Source organism: Acartia tonsa, chromosome 1 (genome assembly GCF_053477335.1).
Source record: "Acartia tonsa isolate MP-2025a chromosome 1, ASM5347733v1, whole genome shotgun sequence".
NCBI lineage: Eukaryota > Metazoa > Arthropoda > Copepoda > Calanoida > Acartiidae > Acartia > Acartia tonsa.
The window spans coordinates 24,263,326-24,282,514 of record NC_137260.1 but is presented as its reverse complement, the minus strand read 5'-3'; the positions used below and the strand labels follow the sequence as shown (position 1 = coordinate 24,282,514).

The 19,189-nt window shown below is 30.9% G+C and overlaps 2 protein-coding genes across 2 annotated transcripts in view; one reads left to right on the top strand and one right to left on the bottom strand.

The window, feature by feature from the left end:
• The first annotated feature begins 4,173 nt into the window (after positions 1-4,173).
• LOC145326910 (uncharacterized) lies at positions 4,174-14,025 on the top strand. Its single transcript, XM_080170360.1, has 14 exons — positions 4,174-4,342; positions 4,660-4,694; positions 5,107-5,195; positions 5,793-5,856; positions 6,172-6,264; positions 6,555-6,668; positions 7,382-7,430; positions 7,852-7,902; positions 8,248-8,298; positions 8,680-8,895; positions 9,227-9,362; positions 10,322-10,404; positions 13,112-13,299; positions 13,506-14,025. Exons 1-14 carry the CDS (start codon positions 4,289-4,291, stop codon positions 13,885-13,887), a joined length of 1,605 nt encoding a protein of 534 aa, XP_080026486.1. The 5' UTR covers positions 4,174-4,288; the 3' UTR covers positions 13,888-14,025.
• A 606-nt stretch (positions 14,026-14,631) lies between these two features.
• The window catches only part of LOC145315382 (uncharacterized), a 47,035-nt gene continuing 42,477 nt past the window's right edge, over positions 14,632-19,189 (bottom strand). The window contains exons 32-37 of the mRNA XM_080155369.1: positions 18,586-18,688; positions 18,142-18,260; positions 17,795-17,988; positions 16,954-17,499; positions 15,916-16,233; positions 14,632-15,556 (exon numbers count right to left, since the gene is read on the bottom strand). Of these exons, the coding sequence (XP_080011495.1) occupies positions 15,369-15,556; positions 15,916-16,233; positions 16,954-17,499; positions 17,795-17,988; positions 18,142-18,260; positions 18,586-18,688 (1,468 nt within the window). The 3' untranslated portion in view covers positions 14,632-15,368. The remainder of the gene's footprint in view (positions 15,557-15,915; positions 16,234-16,953; positions 17,500-17,794; positions 17,989-18,141; positions 18,261-18,585; positions 18,689-19,189) is intronic.

Genomic DNA, 19,189 nt, shown 5'->3' with positions numbered 1-19,189 from the left:
AGGTGTCTCAATTCAATGGTTCTTAGAATACTACTGAGGTGCTACAAATTTTACTTATTCATCAAGATATTGTACCCATTCTTACAGATGGCCTATTAAGGTACATCAAACTATTAAAAAACTAAATTTAGCAAAACCCGTCCTGCTTACTCAGAAGACAAAAATATGTAGAAAGCGTTAGACTGGTAGTTATATTTTAGATTAGTTCTAGATAAAAATTAATATTACAGTCCTTGTTTTTAACAATACTACGTTTTTTACTAATTTGTATGACTACTAACCCTGGGAACCTGAGAAAGGTTTGTCAACGCGACATACATTGATTGAAATATTGCAAGAAGTTCAACAAAATGTCCTAATTTGCCTGCCAAGATTTATGGCTTCAAAGGACACTCTGAACCTATAATGTAGAAATAAATTAGATTGCAATTCATATGTTCAATAGTTTATTTTTTTTATCTATAGCTAGCCATGGATTTGGATGGAGAGATTCCAACGAAAGATTTTTTTATGAGCTGAAATAATCATTATTTTTTAAAAGTATTATTTTTATATGTTTATTTTATTCAGGATTTAATCATTTTTTGTCTTTTTTCTGGAGGAAATTACAGCTTATAATTTTTCTTTTCTTTTCTTCTTTAATTTTGATCTGGGCTGGTTTTATGCTTTTTTACGACATATTTATAAATGAAAAGTTAAACCGCGAGAGTAACTATTAAAGGAAGGTAGGTGATTTAGCAAACTTGTATTGAGATCTATATTACTGTATTGAAATTTTCTATTCTATTTCCTCTCATGGTTAAAGGAAAAGGTATGTATATGTTGTTTTCTCGTATTCATTCGAATCCGGGGCTAAAAAAACTGGTTTTAATCTTGTAATAGTACATTTTATATCCGCGGAAAGTTGTTTATAATACGATGCGAGAAATAACTATTAATGTTTCCGAAACAAAATTATCACATGATCTACATTTCATAACAAAGAGACCTTAAAAAGACATCAAATAATTTTATACTTTTTTCACTTTTCCTTTATCCATTTTTTCCATTCTGTTCAAAAGAACATATAACAAAGCTTCAATACTATCTAATTTCTTATATTGAATAACTCAGATTGAATAAAAGTCCCCAAAGTTTTAGCTTTTTCTGGTAATAATGAATAGTATGAAATACCAATTCCTTAAATTTTGCTTGGATTTTTAAAAGTTTATAGAAAATGACTGATTTTGTACGATAAATGGTTAGAAATGTATATAATGGTAATAATTAATATATGTTTTTTAAAAATATAAATAACATATTCGGATTGTTATGTTACTCTTTACTGTTCCATACAATTCTTCTGGTACATATAGAATTCTAACTGCAGGACATAAAACTAATGGAATAGATATAGGATAAGTGAATATTGTGACAGGGTATTTTTGTCGTCAATCTAGGTTGCTTATATGGTCCACATCCATGGTCAGGGGATGGGATGGGGTAAAGTTTAAGGGGGGGAGGTTGATATCGTTATATTAGCCAGCTTGGAGAAAAATTTTATCAGGGTAGGCGAGTATCTCTCACAATATCCACGTATTCTTATTCCATTAGTATTAAATTATCGCATAAAGACAGTTACCAATTATTGCTGGGTGTAAATAGTAAATTACAGAGTAGCTATGCTCCCCCAAAATGTATATAATGAAGAATATTCCCTAGAATTAGTGTATACAGAAAAAAAGGTAAAAGGAAATAAAGAAAGAGTGAAGAGAAATGCCAGGATGATTTAATAAAAGGCAAAAAATAGTTTGCATGGTCAGAATTTAAAAAGTATACAGATTAAATCAAAGTTCAGCCGTTAATAATTTTGTAAGCTCATAATTTAAATTAATTTACATTCATGTATCTTTAAACTTCATAAAAGATAAATCAGTTTATTTTGCAACGTTTAGGAAATTAAAGCTTGCATAAAATAGAATATGAAAAGAATGCAGCACTTTTATATTATGTAAAAATATCGACTAAACATTCAGTATTATCCCATTTGCTTGCAGTAAACCGCTGCCGAAAAGTTGCCATGTTACGAGAACAGCAATTAACCGTCAATGTTTGGACGTACTAGTATCCACTTTTGCAGTCTTCCCACTTTTAAGCCCTGACAGTAACGAGTATTAAAAATCCATTAAAGCAAAGCTCTACCAATTAGACTGACCAGCAAAAATTGACAAACATACAATGACTTCGCTTTCAATCTTTATGTTTTCACAGTTTATTGTGGAGTTGCTTCACTTATTACATGGTACATAATTGTACTAGAAATAATATTAAAATGACAACGTAAAAATATGGTGTGTTGTGTCAAATAACAAAATATAAAGTATCACTATTTAGTTCACTAGAACCATCTCGGAACCTATGTTAAGCTTCCCTTAAAAGGGTAACTCAATCCGTTAACTATAACTATTTATTTAAATCTCAATCTCCAGACAATAAAAACCTTATCACCTTATATAAAAGGATAGATATAAAGATGTTATATGACATCATACCCCAATCCTCCATGGTAAAATAATTTAGAATATGAAAAATGTATCGATTATATTGATCATCTTAAAAAAAAACTCTGAATGCTTTTTCTGATAATAACTGTAGAAATGCTACTTAAATTTCTTTTCTATAATATATCTTATCATTAAACTTTATATTATAGATCAATAGGACAATTTAACAAATTTACAATCACAGTTATCCGTCATTAAGAACAAAGTGGGTACAATTCTGTTTATGGTAAGCTGCAAAACATTCCAGGCCTATGTCTGATTAAAGTAAAAAATTAAAGAAAGAGAGGGGAAAGAAAGAAAGAGAGAGATAGAGCGAGAGCGGAAGAAGGAAAAAGAAAAAGAGAGAAAAAAAATGATTTAGTTAGTTTCTTTAAAACTTATTCTTTGCTTAGATAGATTGATTAAAATTAGAATTTAAAAGCCTGAAAGATGGATTTTAAAGTGATAATGTTAGTTTGGTATAAGTGATAAAAATGTTCCATTTTATTAACAGAACTTAAATTTATTTAGTTTTTAAAATAGTGAGATAATAGAAATAGAATTGAGGTAAGCGTTTTTTTATTGAAAATTTACAAGACTTTACTTAACCTTTTATACTTTAAGTAGAATTGAATCGGTTTTACTATAAATGTATATCATTAGTTCCTTACAGGACTGAAAAACATAACTGCCTAAATTTTTGATGGATTTTCATAAACATTTCCGCAGTCAACTACCTATATAATATAGATATAGCAATGTTTTAAATTTTATAAAACCGTTACTATAGATATTAGACATGTTAGAAACGTTCTATGGATTTTAATCCTTTTTTTTATTTCTGTGACAATAAGAAAGAGAATGAATTAGCATAAGATCCGAAAACGTTGGTTTCGATTGAAAAAAAATACAAAATTATGAAATGTTTATAACCAACCACCTTTTAACTTTGAAAACCTAGGGAAATAATTTTCTCCAACCTGGAAGAGAGATTATCTTCTAGTTTTATAATTTTAGCTACTCTTTAAGTAACAATGTCAGCCTGTCCGTTTGAGCGGTCTCTACATTTGTCTCTTTTCCAGTCTGTCTGATTAGCAATTTTCTGAGGACAATTGGCAAAGAATCGAGCATCTATTCTATTACTCATTTTTATTAAGATTTTATATAAGAGTAATTTTCAACTTATCCTTAAGAAATTTCTTTTTATTTGTCTTGCTCCTTATATGGATGCTTATTTATATTTAGGATGTGTTTGATGTGTATGGATTTAGTTTGGAGATCTGTTATTATTGGAATAGGAAAACAAAGCTCAATTATTCATACCAATTAATGAATTTAAACATAATCCTTTTATACATTTTATGCCAAAATGGGGTCTGGTTGTTAATTTTTAAAAATATCCCATACTAATTTTGAGCTTTGTTCTTCTTTTAGTTGGTATCTTAGGCAGGCAAACAAAATCTTCAAAATAGATTTTTTGAAATAACTGTTCATCAGTTTAGAACAAAAGTATTATAAAAACTGATATATATATATATTGATATTATATTCAAATGAGAAGCTAACTCTACTAACTCCATTCTAATAATGATATAATTACTAGGGTTAAATATTTGAAAAGAAACTAACTACACCAAAATTAAACTAGATTTGGAAAATTGATTTTCGGATATATTAGCAAATTGCTTCAATATACTGCGTTACTTTCATTCTTTATCATTTATTGCAGTAAACTTAAAAAGATTTTGAACGTAGCATGTGGGACAATGCTTCTACTAATTGTCTTCTATGCAGAGAATATTTCACATTTTATTCAACAGGTATTGTTTTATAGTCTTAATTTTTATGAAATTTTTTAATGGTAAGATGTTAACCCTAGAAGAAGAACACTTTATCTTTTAAGTGAATGGATGTAGAAAAAAAGTGGATATTATGACAGGGGAAAAATTGTCGTCAATATAGGTTGCTATTTTCCCTGTCATTTAATAGACAGTTCGTTCATCCAGTAGAAAGCGAGGGGATGTGGTAAAATGGTGGTTATATTTGTGCATGTTAGTTGGTTCTACCTTCGGTGTCGCTAAAAAGGGCTAGTTAAGTTAGATGTTTTTAACCTTAAATATTTGAAAACTTTTTTTAGATATTGGAAGAGAAAAGGTGCTGGAAATATGATGAGTAAGTTTTTTATTCAAATTTATATTTATTCCCAATCATTTAATCACGCAACCTATTGCTGTGAAAAACAGTTATGTCTATTTGTCTGAATATCTTTATTATGATTGGAATTATTCAATTATACTGTTTAGATTTTGAGTAAAAATTCTTGACTATCTAAATCTCATAAACTATTGCTTATTACTAACAATAAAATTTCACCCCTGTTTTTAACTGTGTTACACCCCTCTAAAGCTGACACCACGCAACATCGCCCAGAATTTTGGTTTTAGGGAAGTGTCAATATGTTTGACTGCGCTTCGCGCACCTCCTTGGCAAAACCGTACAGTGCACACCCCTGCTTATAATGTTAAAATGTTGTTTTATCTTAACATTTAATGTTTTTTGTCATTTGATATTGAAATTATTTTAGGACTGGCAAGTTAAACTGGACGCTTATTTACAATAACACTGAAGATTCTTGTATTTTTGTTGTTTATCATTCTTTATTTCCTAATTCAGGTATATTAACTTTGTTTATATAGTCACTGAGTAATCATAGGAATAGTTCAATTTACATAATAATTTACATAAGAGTAATGCTTATCTTTAGTCAAAATTTTGACCTGATTAAAAAAAAATTCAAAACATTTTTTAAAATTTCAAGGGAATAAAATGACCTGCAAAGCAGTTGATTTTTTTTATCTACCACTTAAAACCTTTTACCCTGGATGTAATGTTTCATGTTAAAACAATTATTTCCTCTGTTTTTTTGGACATCATTGAATTTAAATTTTAAAGACACACATGTAATACAAAATAAGACGATGCCTTTCTGAATAAATATAAAAAAAGTATTTCACAGAGGGCTGGGGATAAGCCACTAGTAGTACACTGAAACCACCATGATAGTTATTGTAACATTAAAAAAAATAACGAGATATGCTGATAATGGATCAGGGGCGTCCAAGCTTTTTATTTTGGGGGGATTACATTTTTTTAAGGGGGGGAGGGTAAAATGAAAAAAAATTTGGGGATTCGTTTGGGGGGGGGGGTAATCGCCCAATTACCCCCCCCCCTTGGACGTCTATGTTATGGATTAAGTTATTCTTGTTTTAGTTTATGGATGGTTAGGCCTTCATATACCTTTGGATATTATATTAATTGTTGGTGCTTTATATAGGTAAACGTTTTTTAATATAAGATTTTCTTGAATACGGTCAAGTGGGATTTGACAGTTTTGTCTTTAAGATATGTTTATTTGAATAAATAGTCTCATTGATTTCAAACTTTGCAGTTTTTACAGTACTTGTATACAAAACTACTCAATGGATGTAACTAATTATTGAAAGTGCACTTTTTCAGCAAATACCATGGAAAAATGCTTTTATTTTTAGAAGCTATTCGAGTTACTGCATGGTTGTTGCCCAAAATTTGAAAAGTGTTAATTGTAAATAATATATCGACTATGTAGCTATTATTCTTGATATAATTTTAGGAGTAATTTATTAGTGATGTTGTATCTGACAATTGATGCAGCATTTCTTGGTGGTCTTGGTTTCATCTGGACTACTATATTCTTCACTGAAAAGTAAGCTTTAAAACAAACAATTAAAATATGATGGATGTCTAAGGGATGATATATCTAATAAATAAGTTGTCGTACAATACAATTGACCAATCATAGGCCATTATAATTTTACCATTCAACAATTTCAATGTATACTGGCCTATCATTGATCATTTGTATTGTAAGACGTCATTTGTACTTAGGCACTATAAGCTGCTTCATCCAAAGTGAATCCAAAAGGGGATGCCATCCAAAAGATATTCTATTTTGTAACATTTTGAAATAACTTTTTTTTAAATATTCTTTTCTAGGGTAGTAAGAATGTTTCTTGTGATGTTTCTGTGTCCTCTCCTATTTATTGCCATTTGTTCCTGGGCAGCTGTTTTTGGATTCTATCTCAAATTAGAAGAAAGGGCTTGGATTAGGTAAGGAGTTTTCGAGTATGGCTATGAATCCGATTAATGTCCGCTGGATTAAAACTGGTTCTAAGCCATACTAAAAAAGTCATGTTTCGTATTGTATTATAGACAATAATCCACGAATAATAAAAAAAATCATAAAAATCAATATCAATTGTGTTTGCCAGGGCCTTCGTTCCCTCGTGACCAACAAAACTGGAATTAATATTACATATTTTACTATCCGCGGAACGCAGTCTATAATACGATGCAATATATAACTATTATAAGAGTTTGAAGGTATTTCTATTTGTATTTGTCTAACAGCAAATTTGACCTTTAAATGTCCACTATTTTTTCTTTTTCTACATTGATGTTATGCTTTATAGACTTTATCAATTTTCTCAAAGTATCTTTTAAGCACAGAACCCTTTCGCTCCCCTACTGTGTTTATTACTTTATGTCAGGTTAGGTGATTTAGGTCACTGGGTAGGGCACCGCATGTATAGACCCTGCAGGGTTAGACCCAATGCAGGAACCAAGTTTCTAGACTTATTTGTGACTACAAGGTAACAAAAAAGTGCCTTTTAAAAATAATATATAAACAATTGTCTTTTAGATTAAGATTATCTTTTTTTTAAATTATACAGCTGGAAAACATTAAATAATATAAGTCATTTAATTTCACTGTAGCTTAGTCAGATAAACAATCAACTACACTGGCATTTACGTTATTTCAGGATTGAGAAAAAAGAAAAACGAAAGATACTTCAAAGAATATTAACAGAGGTAAAAATAATTCACTTTACATATTTTTTATCAATTCTAAGCAAAAGGCAAGTTTACTTCGTAGTTTTAATCCTCCCTTTTTGCTGTCCGTTTTTTTATTTATTTTGCTTGACGTCACTCTACTGCCAAGGTCGTCCAGACGGGGGCGAACCTTTAAAACCCTTACCTCCCCCCTCAAAAAAAAGTTAGAAGTAATTTTCTACATCCAAATCTCGTTGGAGCTAGTCGATTTGTTAGATTATATCTAATTTTATTGGTTGGATATGAATAAATATAATAATTCGAAACAAATTATATGTTCATTATATACATGAAGGTATACAGTTAAATTATGCAGTATTGTGAATCAACAAATTTTCTTTATACAGGCCATATATGTATATTAATATTGATTCATCGACAAAATTAACCTTTTTTTTAGAAAATGTTGAATATTTGTGGCAATTCTGTTGGAGCTACTTTGAATAATCAGGTTTTTATTTTCATTATTTTAGGTCTATAGAGGATAAATCAACTCTTATCATTTATTAAGATATTTCATAATCATTCGTAATTAAGTTGTGAATTTTGTTTATACCAAAAAATGTGTCTTTAATGCAAGCATCTGGGGGTTTAAGGGGGCGTTAGAGGCCAGGAAAATAACTGAAAACCACCCCAGGATATTTATAAAACTTACTTGAAAAAACTACTAATATGAACAAGCAATTTTAATATGTAAACAGTTTACATTAACTTATTGAGTTTTTATAAAATACATTTATATTAAAATCATTGTTTTACATCTTACTTTTACCAATCCTTGTTTCCCTTACTTTAGATGAGTTTTGAGGATATTTTACAGGAAGAATTTACACAAGCACTGGGTCAGGTAAAACATATAAACATTGTCGTGCACAGGGTGTTGCTGAAGGGGAGGGGGTGGTGTAGACCTCTGTCAATTTTGTCAGTGGGTTTTTTACACCTTTTTACCCACATTCTGCATTCAACTTAGACAGAAAGATATAAGTATGGGTTTATCTATCAATATAGATTCATTTTAGGCAAAAAGATAAGTAAGGGGATACATAAATAGAATGAAATAATAAATACAAAAATGAGTTTATAACTATAAATACAATATTTATAAAAAAAAAACACTTTGCTAAAGTCCAAAGTGCAACAATTCTTAAATATATTTCATTGCAAGATTGTTTTCACATTTGTTTAAATAGAAATAACTGATGATGTTATTGAACATTAATGTTTTTAGGTTCACAAAGAGAACGGATATGCTAACCATGCCTTTAAACCAGATGAGCATGCTAAATTAAATGACATAGACCCAATAAACATTGAGGACAGTGGTAATATTGATAAACAGATAAATAGTGATAATAATGAAGTAAAAAGTGAAGAGAGTGATAAAGGTATTATAAAGAATGGTGGACCAAAATATAAAGACAAAGGAAGACATTTAAAGACTAAGGTAAATAAGAAAAGCAAAACTTTTATATACATTTGAGGATATTTCGCCCATACGTCGACAATTTATCCACATTATTTAACTTATAATGTAGTCAAATCTCGAATGGTGATTTCCTTAATAAAACGTAATGATCTTGAAAGATTTAAGAACATCTTATTACAGATTAACATCCAATTTTCTTCTGATTTGTTTTTTTTCATGTTGAATTGATGTTACTTTGATTTATTCATGTTCGTTTGTCCTTTTGTCTGATTGTTTTAGCTTCTTTTCTTAATATGTTGTTTGTTGATTATAATATAGCTAAAAATACTCTCATTATTCTTGATTTAAGAGCTCTAACTGTGATAAAGAACTGGTACTGCAAGTAAACAAGATTGATAATATGAAAAGAACAAAACTGAGAAGTAGTATGAAAGATACTTGGGACAGAAAATACAAATATCTACCTGAAACAATTCAACTATCAGGCATTTGTCATATCATTGGAAAGAAAATTTTCTTTATTTTTAAGCTATTAATTTAGATGATGATAGACTTTCTTAAATATTCCATATAAATTTTCTTCTAAAATTGTCTTAAGGTAATTTCTTACTTTATTGATTGCAATTTCCTTAAAAAATCTTGAAATTAAGAATGAATAAAATACTTTGTTTCATAAAATTATGAAATAAGAATAAATAATTCTAGAAGTCACGACTAATAATTGATACAGAGTCAGAGTCATTATTAAAAAGTATTTGTTAGTGCAGTAAAAAAAGACTGGATTGTTTGTGTTTTACTTCATAGCTAACCAGCTATCGGGGAAAAGGTTCAGAATAATAATCTAAATAAAAATTTATATTTTTACCAATTTTTAAATGGAAATTCAGTATTGAACTTTAAAACTTCTTCAAATAAAAATTTTAGGTTTGAGGCCTATTTCTATGAAACTCAATAGCTTTTATTCTAAATTTATATCTTTATTAATTTTCAAACTTCAAACTTTCTTTAAATAAAAATTTTAGATTTGAGGCCTTTTTCTATAGAGCTGAATAGCTTTTATTCTATTTAATGTTTTTTTTGAAAATCTTTTCTATTGTTATTTACGATATTATGAATCGATAAAATTTTAAAAGTGTGACTATTTTTTCACATTAGAATGATAAGTTACGAATTTTGTCTTTTTTCTTTTAACTTTGACTATAATTTTTAAAGATTTACTGTAAAAAAACTTAATTAAGAAACTTAAACTCAGTCTTATTATCATTTAAATTAAAAGATATTGATATTAACCCATGACATTCAGGTCCTTTACGGTCCTTTATTAGTCCGGAGACCCACCTCAGCTCCTATTAAAGCTAGAAGGCTATAAAATTAGTGCAAGTCCCCTGTTAGATAAAGACGTTTGATAAAGGGTTAATATATATTATACTTTATTTATTTAAAGAAATGACAAAGTTTCTGTTTGAAGACTTGAAAATAGACTGCAGTAAAGAGGATACTATAGCTGTCACACTAATACATCATCAGGTTAATATATATCTACCTTTCTAAAGATTTCAAGTTAAAGATAAATAAAATTGAATTAAAAAATGTATATTTTACTATAAAATATCTATATTTCTATGTATTACCAAATAGTATACTATGACTATACATATATGTATATCTTTACATCATATGGTTAATATTAATATTATAATAGAAAACTACAACACAGACACATCATGAGGTAAATATCTGTCTATCTAATTAAATGTATATGTTAGCAAAGGTGTTATATGTGCGTTTCTATCTATATAGGATGATATACAAACAGCTTATACCAGCAACGAAAATATTTTTTTTAAATCACGAAACCTATACGTGATTTAAATGTCGACCTTTGTTTCTGCCCCCCAAATATCTTTTAAGATTTATTTCGCTTGGCTATACCTTATTTGGCTATACCACTGCAGGGATCCAACCCTGAATAGCAATGATTCTACAAGGATACCTACAATATTTATCTATCTAGGAAGATATTCAGAGCTATCAAGGATCCAACCCTGAGTAGCTATGATTGCAGTTACTACCAGTATACCTAACAATCTTTAGCTATCTAAGATTGTATACGAGATACAAAGGGCAAGTACACTGGAATCCAGTCCTCGGTAGCTAGTCTATGATGACAGTTTCTATTTCTACCAGGATACCTAACTATCTCTATCTATCTAAGATTATATACAGAGATACCTATGGCAAGTACAATGGGCATCATACATGGGTAGTAAGTCTATGATGACAGTTTCTACCAGGATACCTAACTATCTTTATCTATCTAAGATTATATACAGAGATACCTATGGCAAGTTCAATGAGCATCATACATGGGTAGTAAGGCTATGATGACAGTTTCTACCAGGATACCTAACAATCTTTATCTATCTAGGATGATACACAAAGATATTACGTACAGATACAGTGTTATCCAACCCAGGGGCGTCCAAGCTTTTTTTTTGGGGGGGGGTAAAAAATTTTAGGGGGGGGGGTAATTCGTGTTTGGGGGGGGTAAAATGGCGCGCGAAGCGCGCCGAAATTTTTTTTTACCCCCCCCAAAATTTTTACCCCGGGGGTAAAATTTGATTGGGGGGGGTAATTACCCCCCCCTAAAGTCTGTTGGGGGGGGTAAATACTCCCCCCAAATCTGTTGGGGGGGGTAATTACCCCCCCCAAACTAATTTACCCCGGGGGTAAAATTTTTGGGGGGGGTAATTTAATTATGTAAAAAAAGCACCTACCTAATCTATTAAGTTAATAATAAGTACTATCTTATAACATAAAGTAGTAAGTAAGGTTTATTTGACTATAGCTTCAGATTTCATTACTTTTAATACTGAGTTCTCCTTTTTAGGAAAGCTTCACATAGATCCCATGATGGTTCCACACTATTATAGGTCAATCCTTTGAGTGGTTTTAGGCTATTTTTCTCCTCCCTTTTTACCCTTTAGAAAACACGAGTTCTTAGATGCTAAGGGCGCCACTACTATTCAAATATATAGTAGTATCTCTTTCTTTAGAACATAAAAATACAATAATTAACTCACTAACCAATGAACCAATATGATTTTACTTTAAAGTGAAGCGTCTTATAGGTCCTGGTAAGTTTTATAACTAGTTTTGAGACACCCTGACATCCTCCCAAAAGAAATCGCCTATAGAAATTATTTTTCATTATTTAATGAAATATTTAATTTAGTTAGGTATCTATTTTATGGAATCTTTACAATTACATCATAGATCCCCGGGATGGTTTTAGCCCTTATAAAGGCCCAAGCAAATAAAACATGATCAAACTATTAAATTTTTTGTTATCATGGTTAAGAACTGTTTTAACTGGTTGGACAGTAAAATTTTTTTTAAAGAACATTCAATTTGGGGGGGGGGGTAAATACCCCCCCCAAAAAATTTTTTTTAAAGAACATTTATTTTTTTTTGGGGGGGGGGTAATTACCCCCCCCAAAATGGTTTGGGGGGGGTAAATACCCCCCCCCAAAATCGTTGGGGGTGCCTACGGCACCCCCAAGGTAGGGGTAATTTTTTTTGGGGGGGGGGTATTGTTCACAAAATTTTGGGGGTGCCTACGGCACCCCCAAAATCGTTTGGGGGTGCCAAATGGCCCATTACCCCCCCCCTTGGACGCCTATGATCCAACCTTCGGTAACCAGTTTTCTTCTAGAATACATAACATTATCTATCTATCTAAGATGCTATACATAGATATAAAGGGCGGGTACACTTGGATCTAAATCTGGGTAGCCAGAATACCTAACAATATCTATCTAGGATAATATACAGAATGATTTATGTACTCTGGGTATCTATCTTACATAGGTAGCCAGGATATGGTGATAGTTTCTACCAGAATACCTAACACTATCTATCTAGGATGATAAACAAAATGCTACATGTACACTGGGTATCTATCTTACATAGGTAGCCAGGATATGGTGATAGTTTCTACCAGAATACCTAACACTATCTATCTAGGATGATAAACAAAATGCTACATGTACACTGGGTATCTATCTTACATAGGTAGCCAGAATATGGTGATAGTTTCTACCTGAATACTTAACACTATCTATCTAGGATGATATACAGAATGCTACATGTACACTGGGTATCTATCATACATAGGTAGCCAGGTTATGGTAATATTTTCTACCAGGATACCTAACAATATCTATCTATCTAGGATGATATGCAGAGATATCAAGGACAAGTACACTGGGATCCAAACCTGGGTAGCCAATCCAGTCAGGATGATAGCTTCTATCAAGATGTTAGGTTGGACAGCCTCAGTAATCAACACACCCTTGAAAATTCTCATTTAGATGGTAGAAGCATACAGGATGAAAGTATAGATATGCCTCCTGAGGCCAGGTATGTTCATATTCATATTTGGAACCAGGACTGTCTGTTTAAAGGGTAAAATGTGCACTGCCTCTAACTTTTAAAATCACCTGAAGGAATATACCTCACCATTTTTTTTATAACAGTATGAGATACAAATAAAATAAAATGGAATAACATGCACAATATCATAAATTGATTTTATTACATATTTTGATTTAAAATTCTTCTTTTAGAAATTCAATAGAAGAACCAAAAATATCTCCACAACTTAAAGAATCACCTACAAACAAAACAGAATTCCATAAACCAGACAACAAAAAACTTTCTGAATTAAAAGTGACTGCTCTAAGTAACTTCAACAGTGATTTTGATAGACACAGAACTAATGACTCTTATGATTATGCTATTAATGGATATAACTCCTTGGAATTTTCACCCAAAACACTACATAATCTTAATCATAGCGAAGAAACAAGCAATCATATCAGTCTAAATAACCAAGAAAGAATAATCAGCCAAAATATTGAAATGAATGGAATAAAAAGTAATAAAGACAATGAAAGAGAATTTTTGAGCTATATAAACTTAGCTTTTGAACAAGAACACCAAGTTTAGTTGTAGTGTTGTTGAAATTTACAAATAATATTTACCTTATATTTCTGACTAAAATGTTTTACTCATTTTAAGTTCTAATCTGTTATTGAAATAAATGATTTACTTCTTTCTAATTATAGTTTGACTTCTGTATGTCTTTTTTCTTCTCATTCTTCTTTAACTTTTTATTATGTAAATATGTAACTAGCTGCAGAATAACAACATCTAAAAGTATAGAAGTATTGAAAACAATAACTTTATTGATCAGATGTTCATAGGTTATATCAATTTTTTGTGAAGCTTCAGAGGCATTTCTTGAGTAACAGCCGAGACGGGTATAGTCCCTTTCGTGGCAACGCACCTTAAGGGGCGATACTTCGTATTTTTCAAAGTAGGCTTTCTTCTATTTCTAACCCCTGCCTGGGTGCTATAACCCTGCGGGGCCAATTGCCTAACCCTCTGGGGCAATCACCTAACCCAATATAACCTAACCTAACCTAAATAACCTATAAAAGGCCATTTTAAAAATACGACAAATCGCCCCTTAATGGGAGTTGCCACGAAAAGGACTATTCCCGCCGAGACAATCTTATACAATGCCTTATCCTCGCCTTGTGGCTGGAGTGGTCCTGGAGGGACTTACACATCCCTTTTGATGGATTAAGGTCCGAAAAGGGTTTAGGCCTAATAAATAGAATGTTAAAGAGACGGATGGACAGGACAAATTAATTATAGAATAGATGGGACAAATTTTACCAAGAAAAATTAACAATGCATGTTCTTTTATTCTGATTTACAAATACATGATACAAATTTTAAAATCATAATTATCTTCATTTTATATGTTATATAATACATTTTTTTCTTGTTATAATATTATTTACACAATAAATCTTATAATTATTTCTTTTTATATCTAAAGCATTATAATAAGTTAATTATTTTTAAAATTTTAATTTGAAACATATGTCAAAAGTTTACCTAATGAAAACATATATTAATAATTATTTAAAATATAATATCAGAAATGCAAATTTAGTTTTATATAAAATATTTTATCAGAAACTTGTGCTAAAACGACGACTTATATTTACTTCAGAATTTATAAAGTTTATATTTTTTTGGTCAATTTTGATTTATTTTTCATGTACATTGTACATACATATAAAATTCTACTTGACAATAAAAAAGCTTTTTTTCAATTTTTTTTTTTTCTAAAATCCAATGATGAATTTGTTCTTAATATTAATTATTCTACTAAAGATACCCATATTCCACAATACATCGAAAAAAAAATACTTTTTTGTTTGTTGAAAACTTTCTTCTTCAAAATAAACATTGTTGTGCATTTTCTTTATTATCGGATGTATAAAGGAAGTAAAAATGAATATATATCTAATGAAAAAGTAAAGATTGGTATGAGTATGTTTTGAAATTAATAGCTTGCTTTCTAAATCGTGTCGATATTGGAAATACTGTCATAGAAAAATGTCAGAAAAGTTTTAATCAAATGTTTTGCTATTTCTCCAATTTCTGGGAAGTGAGGCGAAGTTTGTGTTAGTGGGCACGTAATTAACTGGTGGCGGGGGGCGGGGCGGAGGTGAAGGTGATTCTGAGCTACTGGGGGAGTCATGGGTTCGAGTGCGGGTATGAAGATTACTCATTGATATACTAGCGTTTCTTACTAAACCTAAAATATAAAAAAATTCTGATTTTTACAACATATACTTAACCTAAGGTGGATTCTTATAAAACTTTTTTGGGCTCACTGCCTCACTAAAATCAGTGAGGCTCGCAGTGAGGCAAAATTATACCCACCTAATTTTTAGCGAGCCTCACTGATTTTAATGAGGCAGTGAGCCAAGAAGTTTTTTTTAAGAATCCACCTCTGTTTAGAATATCAATAATAATAAATCATGAAGGAAGTTACTAGGCCATATCAAGCTGTTAAGGTATGTAATATTTTATACAGTTAATTATACTGATTTATTTCTTAAACACGAAACAATTTAAATCAATATATTAATTTTATTTTCAATACTAATTTACCTGGGCTTAAAATAGGGCTAAACTTTCTGTCTTCATTTAAACCAATGGCGGAGTTTTCATTACTTCTAGGAATATTTTTAGTTGTAAAACTTCTGGTTTTGTTTTCATCTGAAGATCTTTTAGTTTGTACCGGTATGTGCTGAATATTTGACATAGTTTTGGGGACATATGAACTTATATATCGCGGATTTTTTACAAGCTCAGTGATTGGCTGAATATTTTCATTGGTTGCTTCAGTTTGTGAGTTGTCCTGGCTGTCGCTGGACCCTTCAGAATTCAGCGAGATTCTGCAGGCATGGTAAATCCCAGAGCTGCGACCTTCAAACAAAAATATTGCGTTTATTATTTAATATTTTCCTAATAAAAAAATCTAAATCACCAAACCTCTAATATAAGGTATTAAAATCACAAAACCTTTCTTAGAAATGAATGTTTAAGAAGCGTTTAAAGTATGTTGCTTACATTTTCCTCCAATCCTCAAATTTAAGCAATTCAATTTAATCAATAGCGGAGAAAATATTCTTTGGAACACAGCACCTAATGGGTCAAGTGGTGTTTGCCTAAATTGAACGGCGGACGAACATACTGAAGTACAGAGATAAATTGCAACATGTTATTCTCTGTATTATATTTAGATATATGTTTGTTGTGCATGAAAACAGACTATTTTTGTAATTCAACCCAGCATAAAAATTCGCACATTCTCGGCAAAAATTTTAGCTAGATGAATATTTTTGTTTTCACACTTGTAAAAATAACTTTTCTGGTGACCTGTGACGGAAATCTTAAAATCAAAGCTGTTCGATTTTCATATTGTTTTGATTGTTTTTCTAAAAGATAATCAACAGTTGGAGCACAATGGATAACAAAATGCTCTTATTAAAAGAACAACTGATTTGTGTCAGTAGAATCTCTAAAACGGCTTTGCCTCGCGCAAGGGCAACAACTTTTAAGGTAGCTTAGAATAATTTTAGAATTTTTTAAAACTGTGAATTGTATTGTAATTCAATGAAGCTACGTTAAAATTAAAATATATACCTAAATTTCCAAATGCATTTTTTTGATTATCTTCTTTAACGTTCTCCTCAACAACTTCAACAGTTTTATTCCCATTTATTTCCTCATCCTCAAGGCCAAAAAACTTATTCCTCATTTCCTTCAATTTTTGGGCTCTTTTGACCGCCAGATCTTGTTGCCTGTCGGTTTTAATTGGCGCGTTTTCTAGCCGTGTTGGTAGTGTTGAATAATAATACTGATTATTGCCGCTAGGTGGTGCATTTGAAGGTAGTAAATTGTTGTTTAGTGTATTAAAATGGTGGATTGAGCCTGAGCTAGCTGACTTACTGATTTTATTATTACTGTTGGATAAGTTTGACACACCATTAGATAAATTAAGCTCAGAGAGGCATCTATTTCCCTGGCTATTATTAGATCTTGTGAAATCTTGTTCAAACTTTTGAAATGTTTTAAGAAATCGTTCTTTGTGAGTGATGAATACTTCTTGGTTGCTTGGGTTGTCATTTTCATCTGTTGATAAAAGTTGTAAATTGTTTAAAGAAGTTGAGTGAAGGTTTTTACTTTCATCTAAAAACATATATCCTATTATATAAAGTAGTAAGGTTTTTGGTCTGTAGAGAAGGAAGTCGCTCATTGCTAGACCTACATAGTTCTTCTTTAGAATGTAGCTTCTCATAGGTGCATTACAGGTTTATAACTAATTTTGGGCAGGGTACCACCGCCAATTTAAGATAAATTACCCATAGAAAAAATTACCCTCTCCTCCCCCCCCCCCTTTACATAATATCTATTCGCCGTCCAGAACAGGTTTTTACCCAGTTAAAAGAAAACAGGTTATAAGCCGCGATAAAAAATAATTCACCTTGTAATAAATCCTCATTTTCCTCGCTGAGATAATGAAATTTGCTGCCTATAGATTTAGATCTCGGGCGCTGGTATCTAGTATACGAATCTTTGGGTCTAGTCGTCAGTAATTCTCCATTGTTCACTTCTGTTTTGATGATTTCTTCATTTTTCAGAACTGCCGGGGTCGGACTCACAAAGTTATCTCGAAACCTACAAAAATAATGGATTTCAATTCAATATATACTTTAGCGTTTACTTAGGGTTTTTTTCCGTCTATTTAGGAATTTTTATGGTTCGTAATTTAGAAATAACGACTTAATTTTGCTTCATTCAACAGAGATATACTTTTATGGCTTAACTAACCTTTCTTCTTTAACTGGAGACATTTTCCTCTCTGAACTATCAGAGGATAAACTACGCCTGGGCAGAGTTGTTGCTGACATGGATCTGGATGTTAACATTGATAGTTCTTGTTTGGTTTCCTAAAATATCAATCATTCATATTAGGCCGGGCAGCTTTGATGAAATTGTTTTGGGAGGACGTTGGATAATTCCAATAGATCACAAAATATATCTTTTAAAACTTCTGCCCTTGCATCTGAGTGCTCTGTATTCAAAAAAGCTATAAACATCCAAAAACTTAAATCTAAATATATAAAAGACTAAAACTATCAAAAGATTTAAGTGAAGCGTATCAAAATAATGAACCAGCATTTATTGAACTTTTTGATAAATTAATATTGCTATTTAATTTTATGTCTTGTTATTTTATTTTCTAACATTTATATTCGAAGTAATAAGTCTTACCTGTTCTTTGACAAAGGTATCCAATTTTCTTAGTCTAAAATCTTTGTCTTCTCTTCTTCTGTCAGCTAAGTGGTCATCCTGTTGATCAAGACTTCGGTACCGTCTGTTCAGGTATGATCCATTTTAGTCACAAATATACAAAGAACAGATCTAAAGTATAGAACTACCTACAGATAACAACCTGCCCCAATTTTCCAAGGACCTTTTTCATCTGCTAGCAAATTGTTTTCTGTTAATATTCCCGACACTATTAGTTGATTTTCAAAGACCCAATTGAGAGTCGGCACAAGGTCCTTGGGATGGGGACAAACAGTTATTTAACCCCTCTCCCCTCTAGTGTTTTACTCTAATATACAAAGTACTATCTTCCACAAATCGTCTGTCTGTTTAAATAAAAGATAACTTTAAAAATGTGAACGGATTGATATGTACCCACTTTTTAGAAAACCTATGTATTTATACTTTTTCTTAAGACGTAAAAGCTGTATATAACTTTAAAAAGAGGAAGAAGCAGATTGAAGAAAATTCATTTTCTTTCTTTAGCTATTTTTTTCTATTTTAAAATTAGTATTTTATATGCTTCTTGAATCTATTTTTTCTAAAT